Source organism: Astatotilapia calliptera, chromosome 4, assembly GCF_964374335.1.
Source record: "Astatotilapia calliptera chromosome 4, fAstCal68.1, whole genome shotgun sequence".
NCBI lineage: Eukaryota > Metazoa > Chordata > Actinopteri > Cichliformes > Cichlidae > Astatotilapia > Astatotilapia calliptera.
Window position 1 is genome coordinate 7,403,583 of NC_137425.1, and position 20,135 is coordinate 7,423,717.

The 20,135-nt window shown below is 40.9% G+C and overlaps 1 protein-coding gene across 1 annotated transcript in view; it reads left to right on the forward strand.

Annotated features, from left to right (window-relative positions):
* The window catches only part of rnd2 (Rho family GTPase 2), a 33,723-nt gene extending 14,726 nt beyond the window's left edge, over window positions 1–18,997 (forward strand). Inside the window, exons 3-5 of the mRNA XM_026164326.2 lie at window positions 12,222–12,331; window positions 15,563–15,697; window positions 17,869–18,997. Of these exons, the coding sequence (XP_026020111.1) occupies window positions 12,222–12,331; window positions 15,563–15,697; window positions 17,869–18,138 (515 nt within the window). The 3' untranslated portion in view covers window positions 18,139–18,997. The remainder of the gene's footprint in view (window positions 1–12,221; window positions 12,332–15,562; window positions 15,698–17,868) is intronic.
* Window positions 18,998–20,135: the final 1,138 nt, after the last annotated feature.

Here is a 20,135-nt window from a genome sequence, read left to right on the forward strand (position 1 = left end):
CACATTATTAGGTGTACCTGTTCAACTGCTCTTTAACACAAATATCTAATCAGCCAATGACACCCCAACAACCAATGGTTCTAGGTATGTAGACAATTTCACAATGACCTGTTGAAGTTCAAACTGAACATCAGAATGAGGAAGAAAGATGGTTTAAGTGACTTTGATTGTGGCATGGTTGACAGGCTGGTCTAAGGATTTCTGAAATCTACTGGGATTTTCTCACACAGTCTTGAGGATTTACAGAGAACTGTTTGAAAAAGAGAAAATGTCCAGTGAGTGTTCTGAGTGAGAATGCCCTGTTTATGCCAGAGGTCAGAGGAGAATGGCCAGAATACTTCCAGATAACAGGAAATCAGCAATAACTCAAATAAACACTCATTATAACCAAAGTATGCAAAAGAGGATCTTTGAACACACAACGCATCAAACCTTGAACCAGATGGGCTACAACAGCAGAAGATGACACTTGATGTCATTTCTGTCACCTAAGAACAGGAAACTGAAGGTACAAGTTACACAGGGTCAGCAAAATCGGACAAGAGAAGACTGGAAAAACATTGTCTTTGTTGTTGCTGACCATCTCTACCTTTTATGACACAGTGCACCCATGTTCTCATGTATGCTTCCAGCAGGATAACATGCCATGTCACAAATGATCTCAAACTGGTTTCTTATACATGACAGCGAACTAACTGTACTAAACAGCTTCCACAGTCACCAGATCTCACTTCGATAGAGTAGCTATTGGATGTGGTGGAATGGGAGAGTGACGTCAAGGATGATAAATTTGCTTTAACTAAGACGATCAGGTCAACATGGACCAAATTCTCTGAGGAATGTTTCTGACAGCTTGCTGAATTTATGCCATAAAGAGGATCCAACGCTGTGTTATAAGTCATGTATAAGTGGCCAGCCAGCGTAAAAAACAGCACCAATAATAAGAATATTACTAGTATTACCTAATAATATTACCCAATCCACTTAGTAAAGTAGATTCAGTACTAGCGGTTGGTGCTTAAATATTTATACAATCATAAAGCACCTTTATGTCATCATAATGCACTCTACCTACTCCCCTCATCAGCAGCACATACACATTGATGTCTTGTCTTATACTTCGCTGCACCCCCTCAGTCTGTGCACCTCAGTCTTTTCCAGAGGGTGATTGGCTGTGTCGGCATTATCCTTAAAGAGATGGTGAGTGACTACAAAAAGGGAAGTAAAAATGTCTTTTTAATGTCCTCCATCACTCGTTCTAAGTGTCTGCCCACACAAAAGAATCCAGTGACACACCAAGAAATTATTGATCATATATAAGTTACTTGAAGGGCATATTAAGATGACCAGGTGAGCTGCAGCTTTCTTAGTTTAAAATGTAAGCTTATATATTGTAGCTACATTATTATTGCCCAAATATGCTTTGGCCATTAAGCTTGGTTAAAAGCATCATTTTGCCCATTATATATTCTCATAGAGGAAATTATGTTCTTCTTAATCATTAATTTAACAAATACACAACAGATGATAATTCTATTAAAACTTTTTTGGGCTGCTAATTTTGCTTGTTTAATCTTACCCGGTAACAGTAAAAATTAATTACGCTTAATACATATTTATGCAGGTTTTAATTAAATGTCTCACAAGAATGTAATATAAAACAAAGTAGGAGTGCATGTTTTATTTAAAAAATGTAATGACTAAAAAAAAAATCACTGTGTAACCTGGAGAAGTAATAGCATTACAGTAATATCTAATACCCCTCCAGCACTGTTCATGTGGGACACAAACTAATCCACCCTGACACTGAACCAGACGCTTGCTCCTTTTCAAGCTGCAGCAGCGGCAGGAGCAGCAGTGAATTCCTCTGTCATTCAGTCAGATGGGAAATCCACCCAGAGAACCATGGCTCTGTGTGTTTTCACCCAGTCCACTCCACTCTGCTGACTGCAACTGTACCCGATTCCGCCCCAGCTTTGATCAATTCACTTCAAACAGCCACACTGACTCGTTCTGCTTCTCATGAAGCTAACTCTCAGTCCTGATGGCCCTCCACCTCCAGAGGAGCAAAACCCTCTCAGCATCTGTCTGGAACCCATCCGAGCGTAAGGGGATACACAGAGAGAGGCCATATTTCACCTCCATCCTTCACCTCCCACCTGCACCTCACTCACGCACACTTGACAGATGCCATCATTTATGAATGACTTTATTTATAAACAAGATCCAGCCCGCTCTTTTTCTCACTGCTGCAACTTTTGTGGATGTGAAATTGCACTTGAAGTAGTGTCTTGTCTATCTGTTGGCCTCCCGTGGGGGTTGCAGAGCGGGGAGCTGGGGTGGCGGGGGTGCATAGATAGCTGAATGATAGAGATGCGCTTGCATGGCTGTGCAGCAGAGGAAGTGGAGCAGAGGATCCCCCTTTTTCACTCAAGTTTTCCTTTCATATATATGTGGTTGTAGCTGCTGACTGAATATTCTCACCTCTGCTTTCTTATCAGACTGACAGCTGTGGACAGAGAAGCCGCAGTCAGTGTTATTACAAGTTTTAATGAAAAGCTTCCAGACTGGGTACAAATTCCGAACGGAGAGTATGAAACTCAAAGGTGTAGGGGAGTGGGAATAAAGGATGTGATCACTCCTTTTTTACAGGTGAAAAGGAATATAAAGACATGAATTTGAATACTGTGTATGTGTGTGCGTGTAAGAGAGAGAGAGGTGATATTTGAGCAGGGCTGAGAGCTTTTCAAAGCAGATTTCATTGTGGCATGGCAGTCCCCAGTGCTCAAAGAATTGGGTGTCAGTGGGTGATGCTGGCAGCGTTGGCAGATAACTTGAAACGACTTGGAGAGTTTTCACAGACTGTCAGAATTGGCGCTTTAAAACAAAACAAAACACATTCTCCGTCCTCACCAGGTGGTGGTGTTAAGGTGGTACAGACTCGGAAAACTGCAGCCACTGGGGTTTAAGCCAACTTTTTTCAAACCATTTTTAACCTTGAGTCAAGTGATGACTGTGTAAAAAAAGAAAGATGGACATACCCACCATAATGTCACACACTGGTTTTAGAAGCCTCAGCATTAGCATTTTGGCACCATCATGTTTGCATGGTCAGAAGTGAACGTGTGTGGATGATAGGGTAGACTTGGCTAACAAACATAAATACCTGCTAATTAGTGCTCAGTAATTTACAATCACTCACTACAACTGTACTGGGAACACAATCCTCCACACGGCAAGCCATAAAAATTGCATTAAATATGCTCCAAAAGGCTTTAACACCACAGTCCCAGTAGGCGGTTTGAGTTCTGTGACTGGAATTAAGGAGAGGTGAAGCCTGGTAGACAGCTGCTGCCCCACCAGCCCATGTCAGAATCCACCTGCTGGGTAGATCAGCCCTGGTGTTTGCCACTAAGTTTAAACTAGTGTGTATAATCTGCAAGGATAAATGCCTCTTTTATTTATGTGCAGCATAGGGCTTGGTGTTGAGTTTCATTTCCTGGATGAATGGGTGGATTTGTGGTCGAGCTGTGTGTGTTGACAAACTTGATTAAATTAGCAGGTATTAAATAAGCAGGTTATCTATTAAGTATCGTGCTGAGCCCCAGAGTGCTTGGGCTCTCGCACTCTGGGGCCTCTGGATGTCTGGGGTCTGGATCTCCTCCATGCCTGCTTCATGCCCTGGTTGGACGGGGCTATGGCTCCCTACACCCTCTAGAAGACCGTTACATGGTGAAACCTTTGCGCTGATCCACACAGGTGTGCTCACAGGTGTTCACTGTCCATAGACATAAACTACACCTTTCTTGGCTGCTACCTCAAAGCACATTGTGCGCTGTCTATCCTGCGTGCTGCTCCACAACATTCAATATTTACTGCTGTTTACACTTAGCTAGATTAATGGGATGGTGTTATGTTTATTATGTTGCTCTCTTTTTTTTTGCTTGTTTTCTCTTCTTTTTCTCTCAACAGGTGATCTGGGAGTTTTTTCTCTCTCTCTCTTTTTAAGTGCCCTTTCTCACTGTTCCTCTTTCTCTCTGTTTTTCTTTTCCTTCATCTTTCCTTCTCCCTTTCCTATCCCCTAGTCATGTCTGTCCCGTCTGTAACAACTGAAAATAAAATAAAATAAATAATAACAAAAAAGGTCGATCAAATGGACCAATACGGCAAGGCCGTGATGATCCACTTGGCAAAGTAAATCCATTGGGTATCCTTGTTGGCCTTCAGACAACAATTCTGACGGCTAAAGAACCAAATGGGACAACAACAAAAAAATTATCGTGCTGAGCGACTGTGAAATTATCTTTTAAATTCCCAAATTTGCAGAAGATTTTTAACCATGTAGTTAAAATGTACACAGTATGGCAACATTACATCGATTTTATTTTCTTCTTCTCAAATAGTTTTCTATATTTTGGTCAGAAAATCACTGATTTAATTTTATAACTAATGTTTTATTTTGTTTTATCTCATTTTTAAGTCCTTTTTTAAAAATCAGGGTTTAAAATTGCAATCCTACAAGCTAATGATCCTTGTGAAAAATTACTCCTCCTCTAAGATTCTTCTCTATCTGAAGTTGAGCCGACAAAAGCAAAACAAAAAGATGGATCTATGTCGGAGATATTTAAACCAGATTTTTGTTTGAGCTGCAAAATGACTGTGCATGGAAAAAAAAAAAAAGCAAAAACAAAAAACTGTTATGAAGATGGTATTTGTTGTCCTTTAATTCTGGTCTGTTTTTTTTATTTTTTTATTTGGATTTGGTGGATTTGGACCCACCAGTCTGCTGCTTCTATTGAAGCAGATGAACCTCGATGATTGGGGTAAGCCTGGAGACTATAAAAAAGATGAAAACTGGGTGTGTGCGTGCCTCCTGTACATAACCAGAAGTCATTCACAGCTACTTGAGTTCCTCACACAAACAAACGCTTGGGAGTTTTTATATTATAACATCTAAACACACAAAGATCCCCAAAGGTTTAAGAGTAGCCCAATGTAGACTCCCACACCAGTCACCTATTTCTCAAACAGTTCACAGGGGAAAACCAAAGTACTGACACATCTGGTGTGTTGTTTTTTTAATATATCAAAAGATGAAGTGAGAGACAAAGAAGCATAGTGATCTTTAAAAGAAAAACACAAGTTGAACCACAGACACAGGAGATGAAATGCATAGCTGTTACTGTGATGGAATGAAAGTGTGTCTGTGTGTGAAGCAAGGAGTAGGGGTGAGGAGAAGCTGAAAGGGGACACAGTATTCTATCTCTATACCCCTGGGGCAACCAGGAGACAGACAGTAATGCTGCTCTGTCTCCAGCCTGCGCTGTCAGTACTTTGGCTGGCCCTTCTTTTCAACCTTCGATTGGATGACAGACACAGGTATTAACTCCTTGGCAGCAGAGCTCAGAGCAGATCTGTGGAAGGTGCTTTATGCTCTCCAAAGGCTGCACTTCCTCCACAGGGAAAGTGTGGGGGCTTTGATCAATATCTTCTGCGTATAGGCTGCAGACATGCAAGGTTAATGGCCATTTAACCCAGTGTCACCTCCACTGTCCTGGCTGTGCACTAATGCTTTTGAAAACTTGACACAGCCATCTCTATTACAAATCGGTAGCTTTACCTGTGTGTGAGAAGTGTGTGTGTGTGTGTAATATATGTCAACCTGAAAGAGCAGCAAAAGAGGTAAGCATAGATCAGAGTTCAGGCCAGCCGGGGTTTGGTAATTACAGGATTATTATTTTTCTTGTTTTTGGTGGCTGTGGCTCCAAAGATGGAGCAGGTCATCAGCCAAGCAGGAGGTCAGTGATTCGATCCTTAGCTTTTCCGGGTTGCACGACAAACTGTCAATATACTGAATGCCAAAACTCCCTAGGATGTGTGTGTGTTTGTGTGTGTGTGTGTGATAAGAAAGAGGTGTATGCAATGAATAAAAAAACGTGAATGTGGTGGAGAGTGGTCAGTAAGACCAGAAAAGTGTTCAAATTTATGTAAGAATAGCTGCAGTTCATTGGCTTACATGTGTTCCATCTTTTTCACTTCATTACATTTCGTTTTCATTTAGGAATTCATTGCCTCAGGCTTCTCATATAAAGTGTATGTCAAGTATGTCTGAGCTGTAAATAGTCGAATTAAGATATTGCACAAAATCTGGCAAAGATTTCATGTCGTGGCGTAATATGAATGTTGCAATTGCAGTATTAGCTTTCAGGTCCAATATTTTTTAGACACTTTCAACATTTTGATGGGATACGCACAAGGTCAAGTCTCTACAATATATTTAAAAGCTAAAATTAAACATAGCTAATTTCTCTTTGACTATTAATGAATTACATATAGGTACTTATGAATTAGTTGTAGGTGATAAGAAATGAATGATTTTTCATGTATGAATGAGTATGAAATCATGGCATGAAACTCTGAACATGCAGATGAATTTACACTAGTCCACGTGAAAAACAACTCTTTCACACGAGGTAGTCTGTTTTTGAAATTGGAGGCACAGAAGTAAAAGTTATTTCACCTGGTGAAGAAATAGGCTGGCACAGTAACATTGTGTTAAATCACAATGTGATATTTTTACACATTTTTGCATGGATTCATCAAACTAAAATTACAAAGATTTTTAAGCAAGAACAGTGAGATGCAAAGTTTTTAAAAATAATGTTATAAATGTGTGTTAAACTTGTAATTAAAACTAAGAAAGTAAACAGATAAATGCAAAATCAAGCCGATAACTGGTGTGACCACATGTTTCCTTAGCAAATTCTGCCTGTTACAGCTGCAGCACTCTTGTTGCAGCAGTTTCTGTTCTTATCATTCAAAGATGGGTCTTGATTGCTTTGGCTGTAATGTGTTGTGTGTTGTTGCAGATTTAGATTGGTAATAATCTGATGCCTCTTTGATGGACGGATAAGATTGCAAACATAATCTCTTTGCTTTTTTTCCCAAAATGTTAGCTTTCTCTTTAAACAGCATTATTATGAAATGACAATTTAGCACTGCACAAACCAGCGTAACCTTGTCAGTGATGAATTAAATAGCTGAAGCAGGGACATGTTAGCTTTCCCCAGTATGACATGGGAAACATATCATGTAGGAGTAAAAATTAGAAGTATTTATTGGCAGGTCAATATTATTGGCCAATATCAGTTATTTACTGATAAATTAGTAGTATCCTTTATAATTGCTGATAATTGCAGAAAATTAAAGACCAGAGAAACAGCCAATCGTGTTAGGAGTGTTGACATTGCATAGTTTATTCACAAGAGGGCACTCTGCAGCTTCCCTCTTTGGTGATGTGTTTGGAATGCTACAAACACAATATCCACCTGGGAAAAAAAAGACTAAATAAATACACATAAAAATTGTTCAGGAACCAGTTTGCTTTGTGTATCTGAATAATAGGGAATAAAAATACTGGCTGATATATCAGAATATTGGATTTTTGTATCACCAAATATCGGCATTGATATCGGTCTAAAAATCCTATACTGGTCGGGCTCTATCAAAAATGTAACATAAATTATCCAAACTTGCTTGTCAGTACTTCTGAATATGTATTTATGAAAAACCAGATGATATTAAAAGTGAAAAAAAAATCTCGAATTTGCAATATATGTCGTACTTTTATCTACTGGTTAGATTTTTTTGCATGACAGTTTAGATAAGGTCAGTGGCTCGATGTGCACCTGTATGGCTTCAAGATGTGGACTTCAAAAAGAACGCAGGCTTACATTCACATAAAACACACGCTGTCTTGTACAGTAGTAGGCTACATTAGGTCAGAGTAACTACTTCCTCTCAAAGGGTGTCTTGGCAGCTGTATGTTTATTTCTATTTGAGCTGAGCCTTAATTGAGAAGAAATCACAACACAGCTTGGAGCTTCAGTGTTTGAAAGTCTTCTCAACCTCTTAAAGGTTGGAGCACCAACTCTCCTTTTAGTCACCTCTAATCAGCAATGCACTGAAGTGTCTTCAGTCTCCTGCTCTCTTCTTTCTTTCATCCTTTCTAAGGCCTCGCAATGAAGCCATTTGCATCCCCCAGGTTGCTAAGATACTCTGCCACCGCGACTTAAAATGTTTTCCCTTCACACTGAAGGTGGATTTCAAGAGGAAAACAGCTGAAGGAGAAGAAAAAAGATCCCGTTTTCGCTAATTTGGCGATTTGGTCACATTTGGGAGGGTGTACGTTACCCTGCCTTTGTCTGCATGGGTGTTTTTCAGGATTTCTATATGGCCTAATGAGGCTCTTAGTTGCTGTTGACTACCTGCCATATGTGCATGAACACATCAGAGAGCTTAGAGGCAAAGCCCCCCCCCCCCCCCCCCCCCCACACACACACACACACGCTCATAATGGTTGGCTTTTTAGCTGCGCCTGAAATAAGCATGCAACAAAAACAGAAAGGAGATCATTCCTGCTGTGATATTACAGATTAATGTATTGAAAAATATAAGGTTTTTTGAAGTGTTGGATTCCCAAAGACTCTGCCCTGTTACATGTTCTGTTTGTGTGTTATTGTGATTTTTCTTTTCTTCTCAGCTCTATCAGAAAATGAGTTTTTCACAGAAGAGCTTTTGAATGAGCAGATAGAGAGCTGTCATGTCTCAGATAGATTGTCCCTACAGGAGAGTCGATGTGTCAAGGGACAGGAGGCATAAATGAAGTCATACCGCAAACCCTCAAGTCTTATTACTGTACATTAGCGCTCCACTAAGTTCCTGTCCGCCTCAGCATCCTGTGGGACATTTCTGGCCTTTGATGAAGCTCAAGTGACGGCAGACAAGGACTGCTTTCCTCCTAACTCTGTCATTATGTTTAGGTGCAACCTCTTGTGTGGTTCTGCAGTGTGGCTTTGCACTAATTAGTCCTGTGGATATAAATGCAGAAATCCACTTTCCACTGTGAGAGATCTCCTGTACTAAATTAGGCTAATGCTAGGCTAATGCTAATGTTTAAGGAGGTTTTGTGAGGGGTGTTTTATGCCTGTCCTTGGCACGGCGTGGCAGGGCCCCGCTTCTTGCCAGGCGTGATGATTTTTAGTGGTTCCTGCCAGGCTACGCTCCCCTCCCACACTCTTCTGGCCCATCCATCTCATGCTGCCTATGTCTGAAATTCAATTGACCTTTTGTTCCACCTCACAGTGAATGGGCACAGGCCAACTTCACCAATAGCCAACCCAGCCAGAGCTCTCATACCTCTTTATTTGATCTGTCCTGCCGAGTCCAGTGCTTTCATTACCTACCCAAACACCCACTCCAACCCTACCCTCAGTGACATCCTCTTTTATCTCTGGTCATGTCTTTTTGTTGGAGAAATGGCAGGAGAAAATGCTTTCTCCCTTTTTTTCCCCTCGTGCTCTTGATTGTTATGTTGATTGGTTTTTATTTGTGCCTGCTCGGCTTCTTTTAAACACAGCACTTTTCTCCGCTCCCTCAGAGGACTTTTTTCCCCCGACTTTGCAAAAGTGCTGAGGTAGCTTTCCTGTCATTCAGGGCAGAGGAGCTCTGAATTGCTGTGCTGTGACAAGCCCTGCCGTGACCATGACCTGTCAATCATTTTGATCTTTGGGACTGACAAATTGATCCCAATGGCCTCATTTCAGCTTCTAATTACATGTTGAGTCAAACTAGTACTGTTGTCTCAACTTTGCTTCATCTGACGTCTTTTTCTCTTCATCTTGATTTTGCTTTAATCCCGTGGTTGCTACTCTCTCTCTCTGTTGCAAAAAACCACTACACGCCCTAGCTCCGGCATCAAACTCATTAAATCTTTTTTGTCCCTACTCCACCCCCACAGGGGTGTCTCATTTCTTCTTCATCTCTAACCTTAGTACAGGTCTGCTGCACTGCGATACATACTAAAGACTGACTTCAGCAGCTACAGCACCTCATGTGTGACCGCTACCCATCACAGCTTGCTGTCTTACAAAGTGAGCTTTGCTGAGTGTCGGACTTGGCATCCTTTTCTGGGGATGTGGTTGTGTGTGCTTGTGTTAGTCCTGCTCTCTCAGCAATACAGAACTGTAGCAATATTGTGTTAATAAGATGAAGAGGAGACTATGAATTCCTGATAATGCCCTGCAAGGTGTAGGCTAAAATTACTTTTTCTTTCCTGTATATTGCACTGAAATTGCAACATAAATATTTTAAAGTTAGCAAAGGAATGTTGTTAAATGTATTTTGCCCAGCATCCTTAAGGATTTTGCAGAGTTCAATTGTTGTGGTGTTGCTGCTTGAGAGCATTCCTAATTTAGATTTAATGTATTATTTGTGTCTTCTGTTCTATGTCCAGGTGCATGAGGATGTGCAAAGCTGATCAAACATGCCATTAGCTCAGAAGTGCAGTGCTGCAGCTAAACTTGGTTTCTATGCATCAAATTTAAAAAACAAAACAAAACACATGTATTACTGGTTATTTAAGCTGCTGTAGTCTACTTGTGGTTACAATCCACTTGAAAGCTCACTTGCAACCCACCTCTATTTGTCTGTGCTGGGTTCCTACTGTTCCTCCTCCCACCTCCAACTATTCAGAAGGGCAGGGAGGTCCTAAACAGGGCCATATAAGAACTACAAATTACTGTAAATGGAAACAATAATCTTCTTTTGACAAGCATCATTCATGTGTTAAAGAGTCAGCCAGCAGATTAATGGTTGTGTGCATGTGGTGAGCAAGATTTTATAAAAATTAATTGAATGCTATTTTGAAACGCACTATCTAGTCACCACACTGTGAGAATGTGGTAATATGTATTATTGCCAGCTGTAGGGGGTAGCAATTTGTATAAACAATGATATCAAAGTCAGTAGTGTTAAACCAAGAGAAATCTGAAGCCACTGTAAACAAAGCATACTTGTTTTTTCTCTGATTTAATTGATATTTCAGGTCATTTTTTTTAAGCGTTTGATGTTAATATGGATTTTTAGTGACAAACAAATGTCACTAAACAAAACCATTCCAGCTTGTGAGGATGTGACAGGCAGCCTGTTGCATTGTTCTCAAAGAGCAATGAGCAGGTCACTACAGGAAAGCAAGCTGAATGATGGGGTTGCGGGCCGCGTGCAGCTATTGTCACATACTCATTCCATCATTAACAAAGAGAACATAGTGATGCGGGGTGTAGTGCTTTTGTGCAGAACACCAGACTAAAGCATGCAGCTCTAACAGTCTGTTTATTGTGTGGCAGGTCAGGTTTGGTATGAAGCACAGACACACCAAACAAACATAAACTTTGGTTTTGTATAAATATTAAAAATCATCAGCTTGTATGAACCTAAATCATATGTTTAATCTTCCAAAGCGTTTAATATTTATTTACAGTGTAATGTGATTAGCTAATTTTGGCAAATTTGATGCACAATGTGACAAACCTTTGAGTTATGGAGGCTTGAAATTTATGCAGAACATAAGGTCTACAGCAGCTTCTGACGGTAGGAGGGAGGGTGCCCGTGGCCGCAGCCACACATCCACGAGAGCCCAGATATTTTTACAAGCCTCCTAATGAGAGCTGCAAGAGAGCAGGAACTGTGGAAGTGAGCAACTTGTGGAAGTACAGAGGCGCCACTCTGCCCTCAAATTTGATCAAGGTACAAAATTGAAAAGCAAGAGTGCTGAGAAGCGTGTGAGCGCATGTGAATCTCATAGAGTCTAAAAGAAAATGGAAGATTTTAAATCAAGGACCATTTGCAAGTGAGACAGAAAGAGGGATGAGATGAGAGAATTAAGGGGTTCAACCTTTAGTTTGGCCTTTGTGCTGGCATTCGCTGTCGTTTCAAGATGATTATGGATCGTATGTACCAGTCCTCCAATTCTCAAGCCACTATAATTCACCTTTGTGTGTATGCGTGTGTATGTGTGTGTGTGCTGCTATGACTAACTCTTTAACATTCCTCCTGAAGTACTGTGACAGAAGAGGCACAGCTGTGTGGAAGCCCAAGAGAAAAAGATGCACAAATATGTGCACATAACTGCTAAGATCAAGGTTCATTTACATCTGGAGAGTGTGTTCGAGCTGCAGCATGTCGATGTGTGTGCCACACCGCCTGCTTTAATGGGCTATTCATGTATTAATGACCTTTGGGTGTGCAGTATGCTTCTAATTGACAGAGTAGGCCATATGGTTGGGATGCAGAGTCTTGCAGGGTTAAATCAGGTTAAAAACAGTTAGGAATTTCCCCAAAGACACCATGACCTTACACCATATGTTATTGTGTGTTCACAGGTTCTTCTTATTACGATAATGTGAGGCCGTTGGCGTATCCTGATTCAGATGCAGTGCTTATCTGTTTCGACATCAGCCGTCCAGAGACTTTGGACAGTGTCATAAAGAAGGTCAGTATTTTTTACTCCCCCTCTCAATACTTTGGATCAGCATTTAATATCGCAGTGAAAGTGGAGAACCAACGAAAAACCAATTCAATTCACTTTTTCCTGATCAGCATCTTGTATCGACTTAGATTTCTGTGCCAGCAGCTTTTCACGGCTTAACAATGGAGCAAATCAGCACTGAGGTTAAAGTCTCGCTTTCCTTTATCTCATCAAAACGTCCATGGATACTTGACCCGTGTCCCTGCAAGCAATAGAAGGTCAATGCGAAGAATGAAATAAGAGGGCTTGCAGCCGGGTGGGTTCAAGAGGAATATCAGATACGCATATTAGACACACCAGACATATCAGAGAAGACATTTCAGAGAATGTTGAGGAGTGTTAGAAACAGACTTTCTGTGAACATTTAAAATATAAAATCTGAGTTTTATGCTGAATACTTCACTTGTTGGTGTCTGTTAACATTTGCAAGGTGGCTAATGGCTGGGAACAGTGCAGTTGGGATGGGTGTAATAGCCGGGTGGCGTCATCAAATGTGGTTTTGGACGTGTTTTTACAGCCAGTGGCAGATTGTGTGCCCACATAGTATAGTGAAACACCCATGGTGTAATTATACCCAACTTAATGGGTCTGTTTGCATGCATGTGTATCACGAAAAGCAGACCTGTGCCTTTTAGTGGTGTCTCATCTTGAAGCCATGTGTGTGTGAGTTTGCCTTTGAACTGCACCCCTTGTGAGCTGAAGACAGTTCCCATGGCTGGTCTGTTGACGTGTTTAGTGGTCTGAAGGGAGCTGCTAAAATGCCCCTGCAGACTTTTGTAGATCTAACCTGGGACGCCATTTCTTTAACCCGCCAATATCTCTCCAGCCTCCGTGGAATCTGTCAACAGGGGAAGCAGCACTGCTCCTCAGCTTTAGCTTTTCCCATGCATCACTTGGCAGGGGGCTGCCATGACCCCTGCCCCCTAGTTGTCATCCCAATAATCCCTGAAACTCAGGCGCACATGGAAAACCTGTTGCACAATCACCATCCTAAATTAGACTCTTGACCTCCAGGAGCTAGGGGGGGGGGGGTCACCAATATTTCTAGACGACAGCTGGGGGAGGAAAGAGGGTTAAACAATCAAAGGTTTTGATTGGATGTCATTGACAGAATGGGGATGTGCCTGAAAGGTCAGAGGTTGTTTTCAGTACAAGGGATGAATGGACACCCTGACATTCTGCACATGGCATGCGGAATATTTCAGTGCTGTCATGTATTTGTGCTGCCAGGAGGAGACTGTGTTGGTTCAGCTGAGTTTCAGTAGTGACATTTAATCTCAGGGTGATTTTAGAAGGAAGACTGCTCAACCTTTTCGGAACAGAACCTGAAATAGATTTTGTTGATGGAGACTGAGTAAGGAAAGTATAACACACCACACAGACGTCCAAACTAAGCTGGCACGAGTGAAAAAGTCACAGTACGTGGCCCTATAGCTGTTCCAGTAAAATAGTGAACATTGCCTTGTATCATAAAAAAACAGGAAGTCTCTTTAATCTGATTAGAGGTAAAATAATTACTTGATTAATCCTGGATGGTTGACAGCACCAGTTAATCTGTGGCTTTTTTGCTGATCACTTCATCTTTGAGCCATTTTTCAAGCAAAACTGCCAAATATTTCTAGTTTTAGCTTCTTACTCATGATAATTTACAGATTTTATGCCAAGATTTTTCCATTCCCGTCCTTTTTGTTTTGTTTTATGAATTTTTTAACAGTCTGACAATTCATTAATTAAACAATTGAAAATGTAAAATGTACCCACAATGAATGTAACTTTAAATAAATCTCTACAGTTATCACCCCTTTCCATCACACTTAAGATTAATTAGTTGTCTGTTTTGCGCTGAAAATGCCAATAATGAGCTGCTTTCGTAAAATTTCACAAATCTGCCCATTTAAAAAATAAAACAAAAAATGCAAAAAACCCCAAACATACCCAATTTAAATTTGGCACATTGCACCGTTAAGGTCTTCTGTTTGTAGACCTCTGAAACACTTCCAGCACTGCTGCTGTTTTGCCCTTTTATTCATATGAGATTTTACCATGGAGCCCAAACTTGAGAGGAAATCAAACATCAAACTCAACTGACTTTCATGTGGAGGATATTCCCTGTTGATGAGATCTGCATATCTGCAGTGTCCAAGCCAAAAGGCAGTTCATAAAGGCCAGATGTACAAACTAAAAGAATGTACATTGTTTTATTTTTCCTTTTTTAATTTTGAGATTTTTGGAATTGTGCGCTGTAAATTAATTTCCCTGGGTCAGACTCTCAATGTTCTCAGGTGTCTGAAGAAGAGCATATGAACTGTGGGGTTCGTCACTGTGTCATTGTGCACCAGCACACAGAACAGTGATAAGTTTTTTTGGCGACACCAACACAATAATCGCTCATCCACACTGCTTGCCAGATTTGGCTTCCCGCAACTTTGTCCTCTACTGCAAAAAGAAATGAAAGCTGAAGAGTTGACATTTTGACACAGTGAGGGGATTCAGCGCACAAAAAGGGACTTAAAAGGAGCAATATCTGAAAATAGCAGCCATGCTGGAAGTGGTGACGACAAATTCAAAGAAAGTAGGATGCTTGATGTTTACTGGCAGAATAGTTGAACTTTTTCATTCCACCTGGTACAATTACCAAGGGGATTGTCTTCAAAAATGTTTGTTTATCTCAAACAAAAGTAAAACAAAAAATCATATTCATCATACAGCGGTATCCAGCAGAAGCTTAACACAACCTCCGGCATTTGTGGTTGACAAATGACTGGAACAAAATATTTAGTTTTGCTGACTGATGAATGGCTTTGTTGACAAAAAATAAAGAGAACAGACATCAATGGATGAATGGATTAGTCAAGTTAAAAAGTCTTTACTGAATTACATTGAGTAATTTGCTGAGAACAAAATGACATAAGAAAGGTCACTGGGAACCAAAATCCCCAACCCTTTGAAGGCTGGACTTAAATTCCCACAAAAAAACACACCAAAGTTATGCATTTGTTTTTGCTGTGTTTGCTAAGCTGAACAAATGTCTTTTAGCAAGAGAGCATTAATCTCCCTCAAACTCAGGTATCCAGTGTCTGAGTAGCCAAAAGGTCATCTCTGTACTTCAGCAAAGGCAGCTCAGCGCTCAGTGCTCATGTTTGACATAATCAAGAGTGTCTTTCAGTTTTTCTCTGTCGGCTCACGTTCCTGCAGTGGCAAGGAGAGACGCAAGAGTTTTGTCCAAATGCCAAGGTGGTGCTGGTGGGCTGTAAGCTGGACATGAGGACAGACGTCAACACCCTGAGGGAACTCTCCAAACAGCGCCTCATCCCTGTCACCCACGAGCAGGTGAGAGCTAGCAGATGATGGATATTAGAGGAGAATGGAGTGAGATAAATAATAAGATTGAGACTTGCAAGGTGCCCTGGGAAGACAGACAGATTTGAAAACAGATGTGGAAAAGAAATTAGAAAGCAATAAAGCGATAAAATGAGATTTTTCTGTGTTGTATCAGCAGAGGCATTACCTCTCTTTTGCGGTCCCACAGGAAAGGAGTGTGAGAAAAGGCTCATGCAACACAATAAAATACCACATGACTGCTATTAGAACAGCATTAAACCCCTCGGGGACATGTTGCTGGGGTTGGCGTTTTGGCCAAAATTTGCTGACAGGGAATGTAATGTTGCTTATGGCAAGGGCTGCGGAAGAAGCACAAGTGGTTAGTCTAGTTTATGTCTAGGGAAACATTTTTTTCCCCCTGAAATGAAATATTCATGCAGATTTACAGATTTTCAAAATGCAGGATGAATAGAAAATGGACATTGATAAATGAGTGAGTCCTTTTATCACATGCTGCCGTGACCTCTAAGCCAAGGGGATGGGGGAAAAGAGGGAGGGGATGATAAACTGCTCTGTAAATCTGTGAATTTTAATCAGCTTTCAGTGTGTTCAATTTGTGTGCTCTCCTGTGTTCGACATACAAAAAGTGGAGGGGCTTTTTTCACCACCATACAAAAGCCCTCAAAACAAAGGAGCCTTTTTCCCGCTACTGTCTAAGAGCTTACTGGAGGCTAAAAGCATGCTGTTTCTAAAAAAACTCAGCAACTGAAAAAAACAGACAGGTCATATAAATAAGACACATAAACAAAAGAAGAGTGACAAACCACGGAGGTAATGTAAAATAGCTGGGACCATTTACTGGCTAGAACCATAGAAAACATTTGTCATGGTCCTTCTCAGTCTCTCTTTTGGTTTGAGACACCTACTGTTTGCCTCTCTAATATGCCCAGAAAATGTGTGTCACATGGCAGATGCCAAAGCTGTGCACAATAAACATTTCGGTGCTCTAATCTAATAGCCTGTGTTGCTATCCTGTTGCTGATCTTTAAATTGAATTCCAACAGAGCTGAGAAGTCGCCTTGCGAATGACCACTGGGTGAACTCCAGACATTTCCACACTAATCTGCCCGAGATTCGATCGAGCATTTCCACTTGTCACTACAATCTACCTCTTTCCCCTCCCACCGCCACCCTGGAATCTAAATCTGCTGTTTCACCTAATGAGGCCTTCATCGCTTCTTATACACGCCTCAGTGCAGCTGTGATGAAAATCAAACCACTTCCACTTGAGATGAAAAGCTTTCTCTGTGCTGGAGAACATGCAGTTGTAGGGGTCATGGGAAATGCAGTTCTGTCTCATCTGTTAGATCCTTGGCATGTGCTGATCCTGTGTGAAAACAGCTTTAAACTCTGATCATTAAACAACAGATGAGGATATGTAGTACTGTAATGAAGGCAGGGGCTCAGGGGTTTTCAAATTAAATTTGTGTCTGATTTGATCACGAGCAAACAATTTACAATTTCAAATAACTCAGTTATTGTAAGTTTACTCAGGGGTAAGCTCTGGTACCTAGTGTGAATGTCTTCCCTGTAAATAGCCTCATAGACCATATCAAAACTGGCCCAGCGGATTCCCATCCTTTTGTTTTACTGCAGACTGAGGAGTCAGCATCTACATTATTCATGCTTCAGTTGGAGGAAATTCATTTATCTACAGACATGTTCAGATCGCTGGCTTTCAGTCATCAGTTTAGATCAACATCTATATCTCAGAATTGCTGCCTCTTTTTTGGGGGACATTTAGTTTTCTGCTGTTGAGCTATAGTGTCTGCTTGTGCCAAGAAACAATGAAGGATGGAGTGCATATGGGGATATTTAATTTTCTTTTTGAAACACTGAAAAAGGACATGAAGGAAACTTATGTCTTACACGACCTCTTAAAGCCTGAGGAAACTAATGAAAAGCCACTGTTGAGAGATATTCAGGATTTCACATACAAAAAAAAGAAGAATGCACAAGTACTCAAAATCACGAGAGGACAATGAATGTTAAGAGGATTTACACCATATGATTTCTGATTGTTAAAATGATGCGTGTTTCCCCTGTCTTCTTCTTCTTGTACTTTCAAATTTAGCTTTGCTTCCTTTTTCATTTCTTCTTTGCCCGTCTCCATGTTCCAGGGAAGCACGATAGCTCGTCAGATGGGAGCGGTGGCGTATGTGGAGTGCACCTCCAAGGTTTCTGAAAACAGTGTTCGGGATGTGTTCCACATCACCACCTTGGCGTCAGTGCGACGGCCGCACAAGCCGCAGCTAAAACGCAGCAGCTCCCGCAGAGGCCTGAAACGAGTCTCGCAACTGCCCCTTCCACCTCTGCCGGGTCGGACTGAGCAAATAGACCAGGCCCCGGCCATGAGGAAGGACCGGGCCAAGAGCTGTGTGCTCATGTAGAGACCTATCATTACAAATATATATATATATGTATAAACACAGAAATATATATATGAAAGAGAAAGTCTATTTATTATTTGATGCTTTTTTTTCTCGTATTTTCCTTTTTTGCACTGCAGAGGAGTGAGAAAAAAGAAACACTGCACTGTGGAAACAAATGCTTTGGATTTCTTTCCTTTTTGTTGCGTGTGTGCATACTTTATAAGCTGTTTACATATTTGTCTTGTTTTGAAATTATGGCAAATTGGACTAAGCCTCTGGACATGAGGAAGCTGTGATAGTGGATGTGCTGTCTAGTCCCTGGAATTAAAGTGGAATTAATTTCCTGAAACGGCTCTAATAACAGGGATGGCACGGCGGCGTATTGACGGAGAGTGCGCGAGTGCGCGGAACCATGTTGAAGCAGAATGTCTGGAGATGAAACAAAGGCAGTGTTGTCCAGCAGACATGCGGAGTCGTTGTTTAACTTTTCTGCCTGACACTGCTTCCTGTTGCCATGGATGAGAAAAACCTGTATGTACGGTAATGCTGGAAAGGAATTCTAGTGAATGATGGCAAATTAAGAGCTTAAAATTAGATTTTTTTAAGACTGAGTGAAGAACCATGAAGGTGTGTGCGAGCATAACTACCACAAGTGCATTTTAGAAGCAAAGTATCTGATTTTATTTTGCTCATTTAACAGCATTTTCCTCGTCAGCTACATTCATGCCAATTGGATTCACTGTAATGAATGCTATTGTTGCTACTTTAAATATGTTTCTTTGTGGAAGATAAGTGGTAAAATGTTAGGGCTATTTTGTTGTACTTTGACTAAACTCTAAAATAAAGCAAGAGCCTGCCTGTATTGGGGAAAATATCATTTTTGGCTGAAGTTTCTTTCCTGATCTTTGTTATTTAAATGCCATCGCAAATCTTAGACTGTATGCTCATCACAATGGAACAAATAAATCATTCAGAGTGCTGAATTTTTGCGTAGTTAAACACTTCCACGTGCTTTCCTCTTCCAGCCTTCAGAAATGACATTTGTAAGCTAACTGCCCATTTCTTGTGTTAATGCCGTCTCTGTGCTCTCATGTTGCCCTGCAAGATAAACAACATTGCAGCCAGGGGAGTGAGTCAGTCCTTCAAGGTGTTGTTCACACTATGAAGACCTCTCAGCTGGCACAAATAAAATTGAACTGCACTGCAGCAGCACCAGAGCACTGATGTGCTGTTGTTTAAATGACTGACTCAATACTGTTTCAGAAGCTTTAGGTGAGATGATGCGTGAGTTCTTCAATCAACAGAGAGCATCCAGCTGATGCTGGGACTCCAGATACTTTAAAGTTTTTGGGGTTTTTTTTCTATAGTTTGTTCCTATAAAAGTCAGCTGGTCAGTTCATTTCTGGCAGCAAGACCTGCAGTCTTGAGAAGCCATTGTATTATAACAATTCTTAGGTGGAGGTGAGAGTCGATAAGCCTGTAAGTCACATCATTCAAGCAGCAAGTAAAAGCTTTGCCTTTATAACAGCTGCTGTTTCCCTGTTAGACATTAAACAATAGACAAGATGAGCTCCACAGACGGAGTGAATGTCAGAGAAGCTGGATTAGATAATAAGAGAAACAAGCCAAGACGTAAAAACAAAAAAAGTGTAAGGTGTGTGGGGGAAGTGCTAAAGGATTGGGTCGCAAAAATATTTTGAGTATTCAAAGTGATAATGTCTTGCCAGGGGTCAGGCTATTTAAAAAAAATACATTTCAGCTACACACACAATACCTATTTTGAAGTGAAACATTCCTCTTTGGTTAAATTGCCCTCAGATCATGATTTTTTTCAAAAACAGTAAAATTGAATGTACCGTTACCGCAGTTTAGACGCACCAAATTCTGTAATCCCCGTACGTCAGTCAGTGACAGCTGGGCTCTGCCCCAGACTTTGCTGCTGGCTAAATTCATACCTCTCCACAGATCCTATTGGCAGATCTCATCACTGTTAGTTGCTTTAGATGACCCAGAGC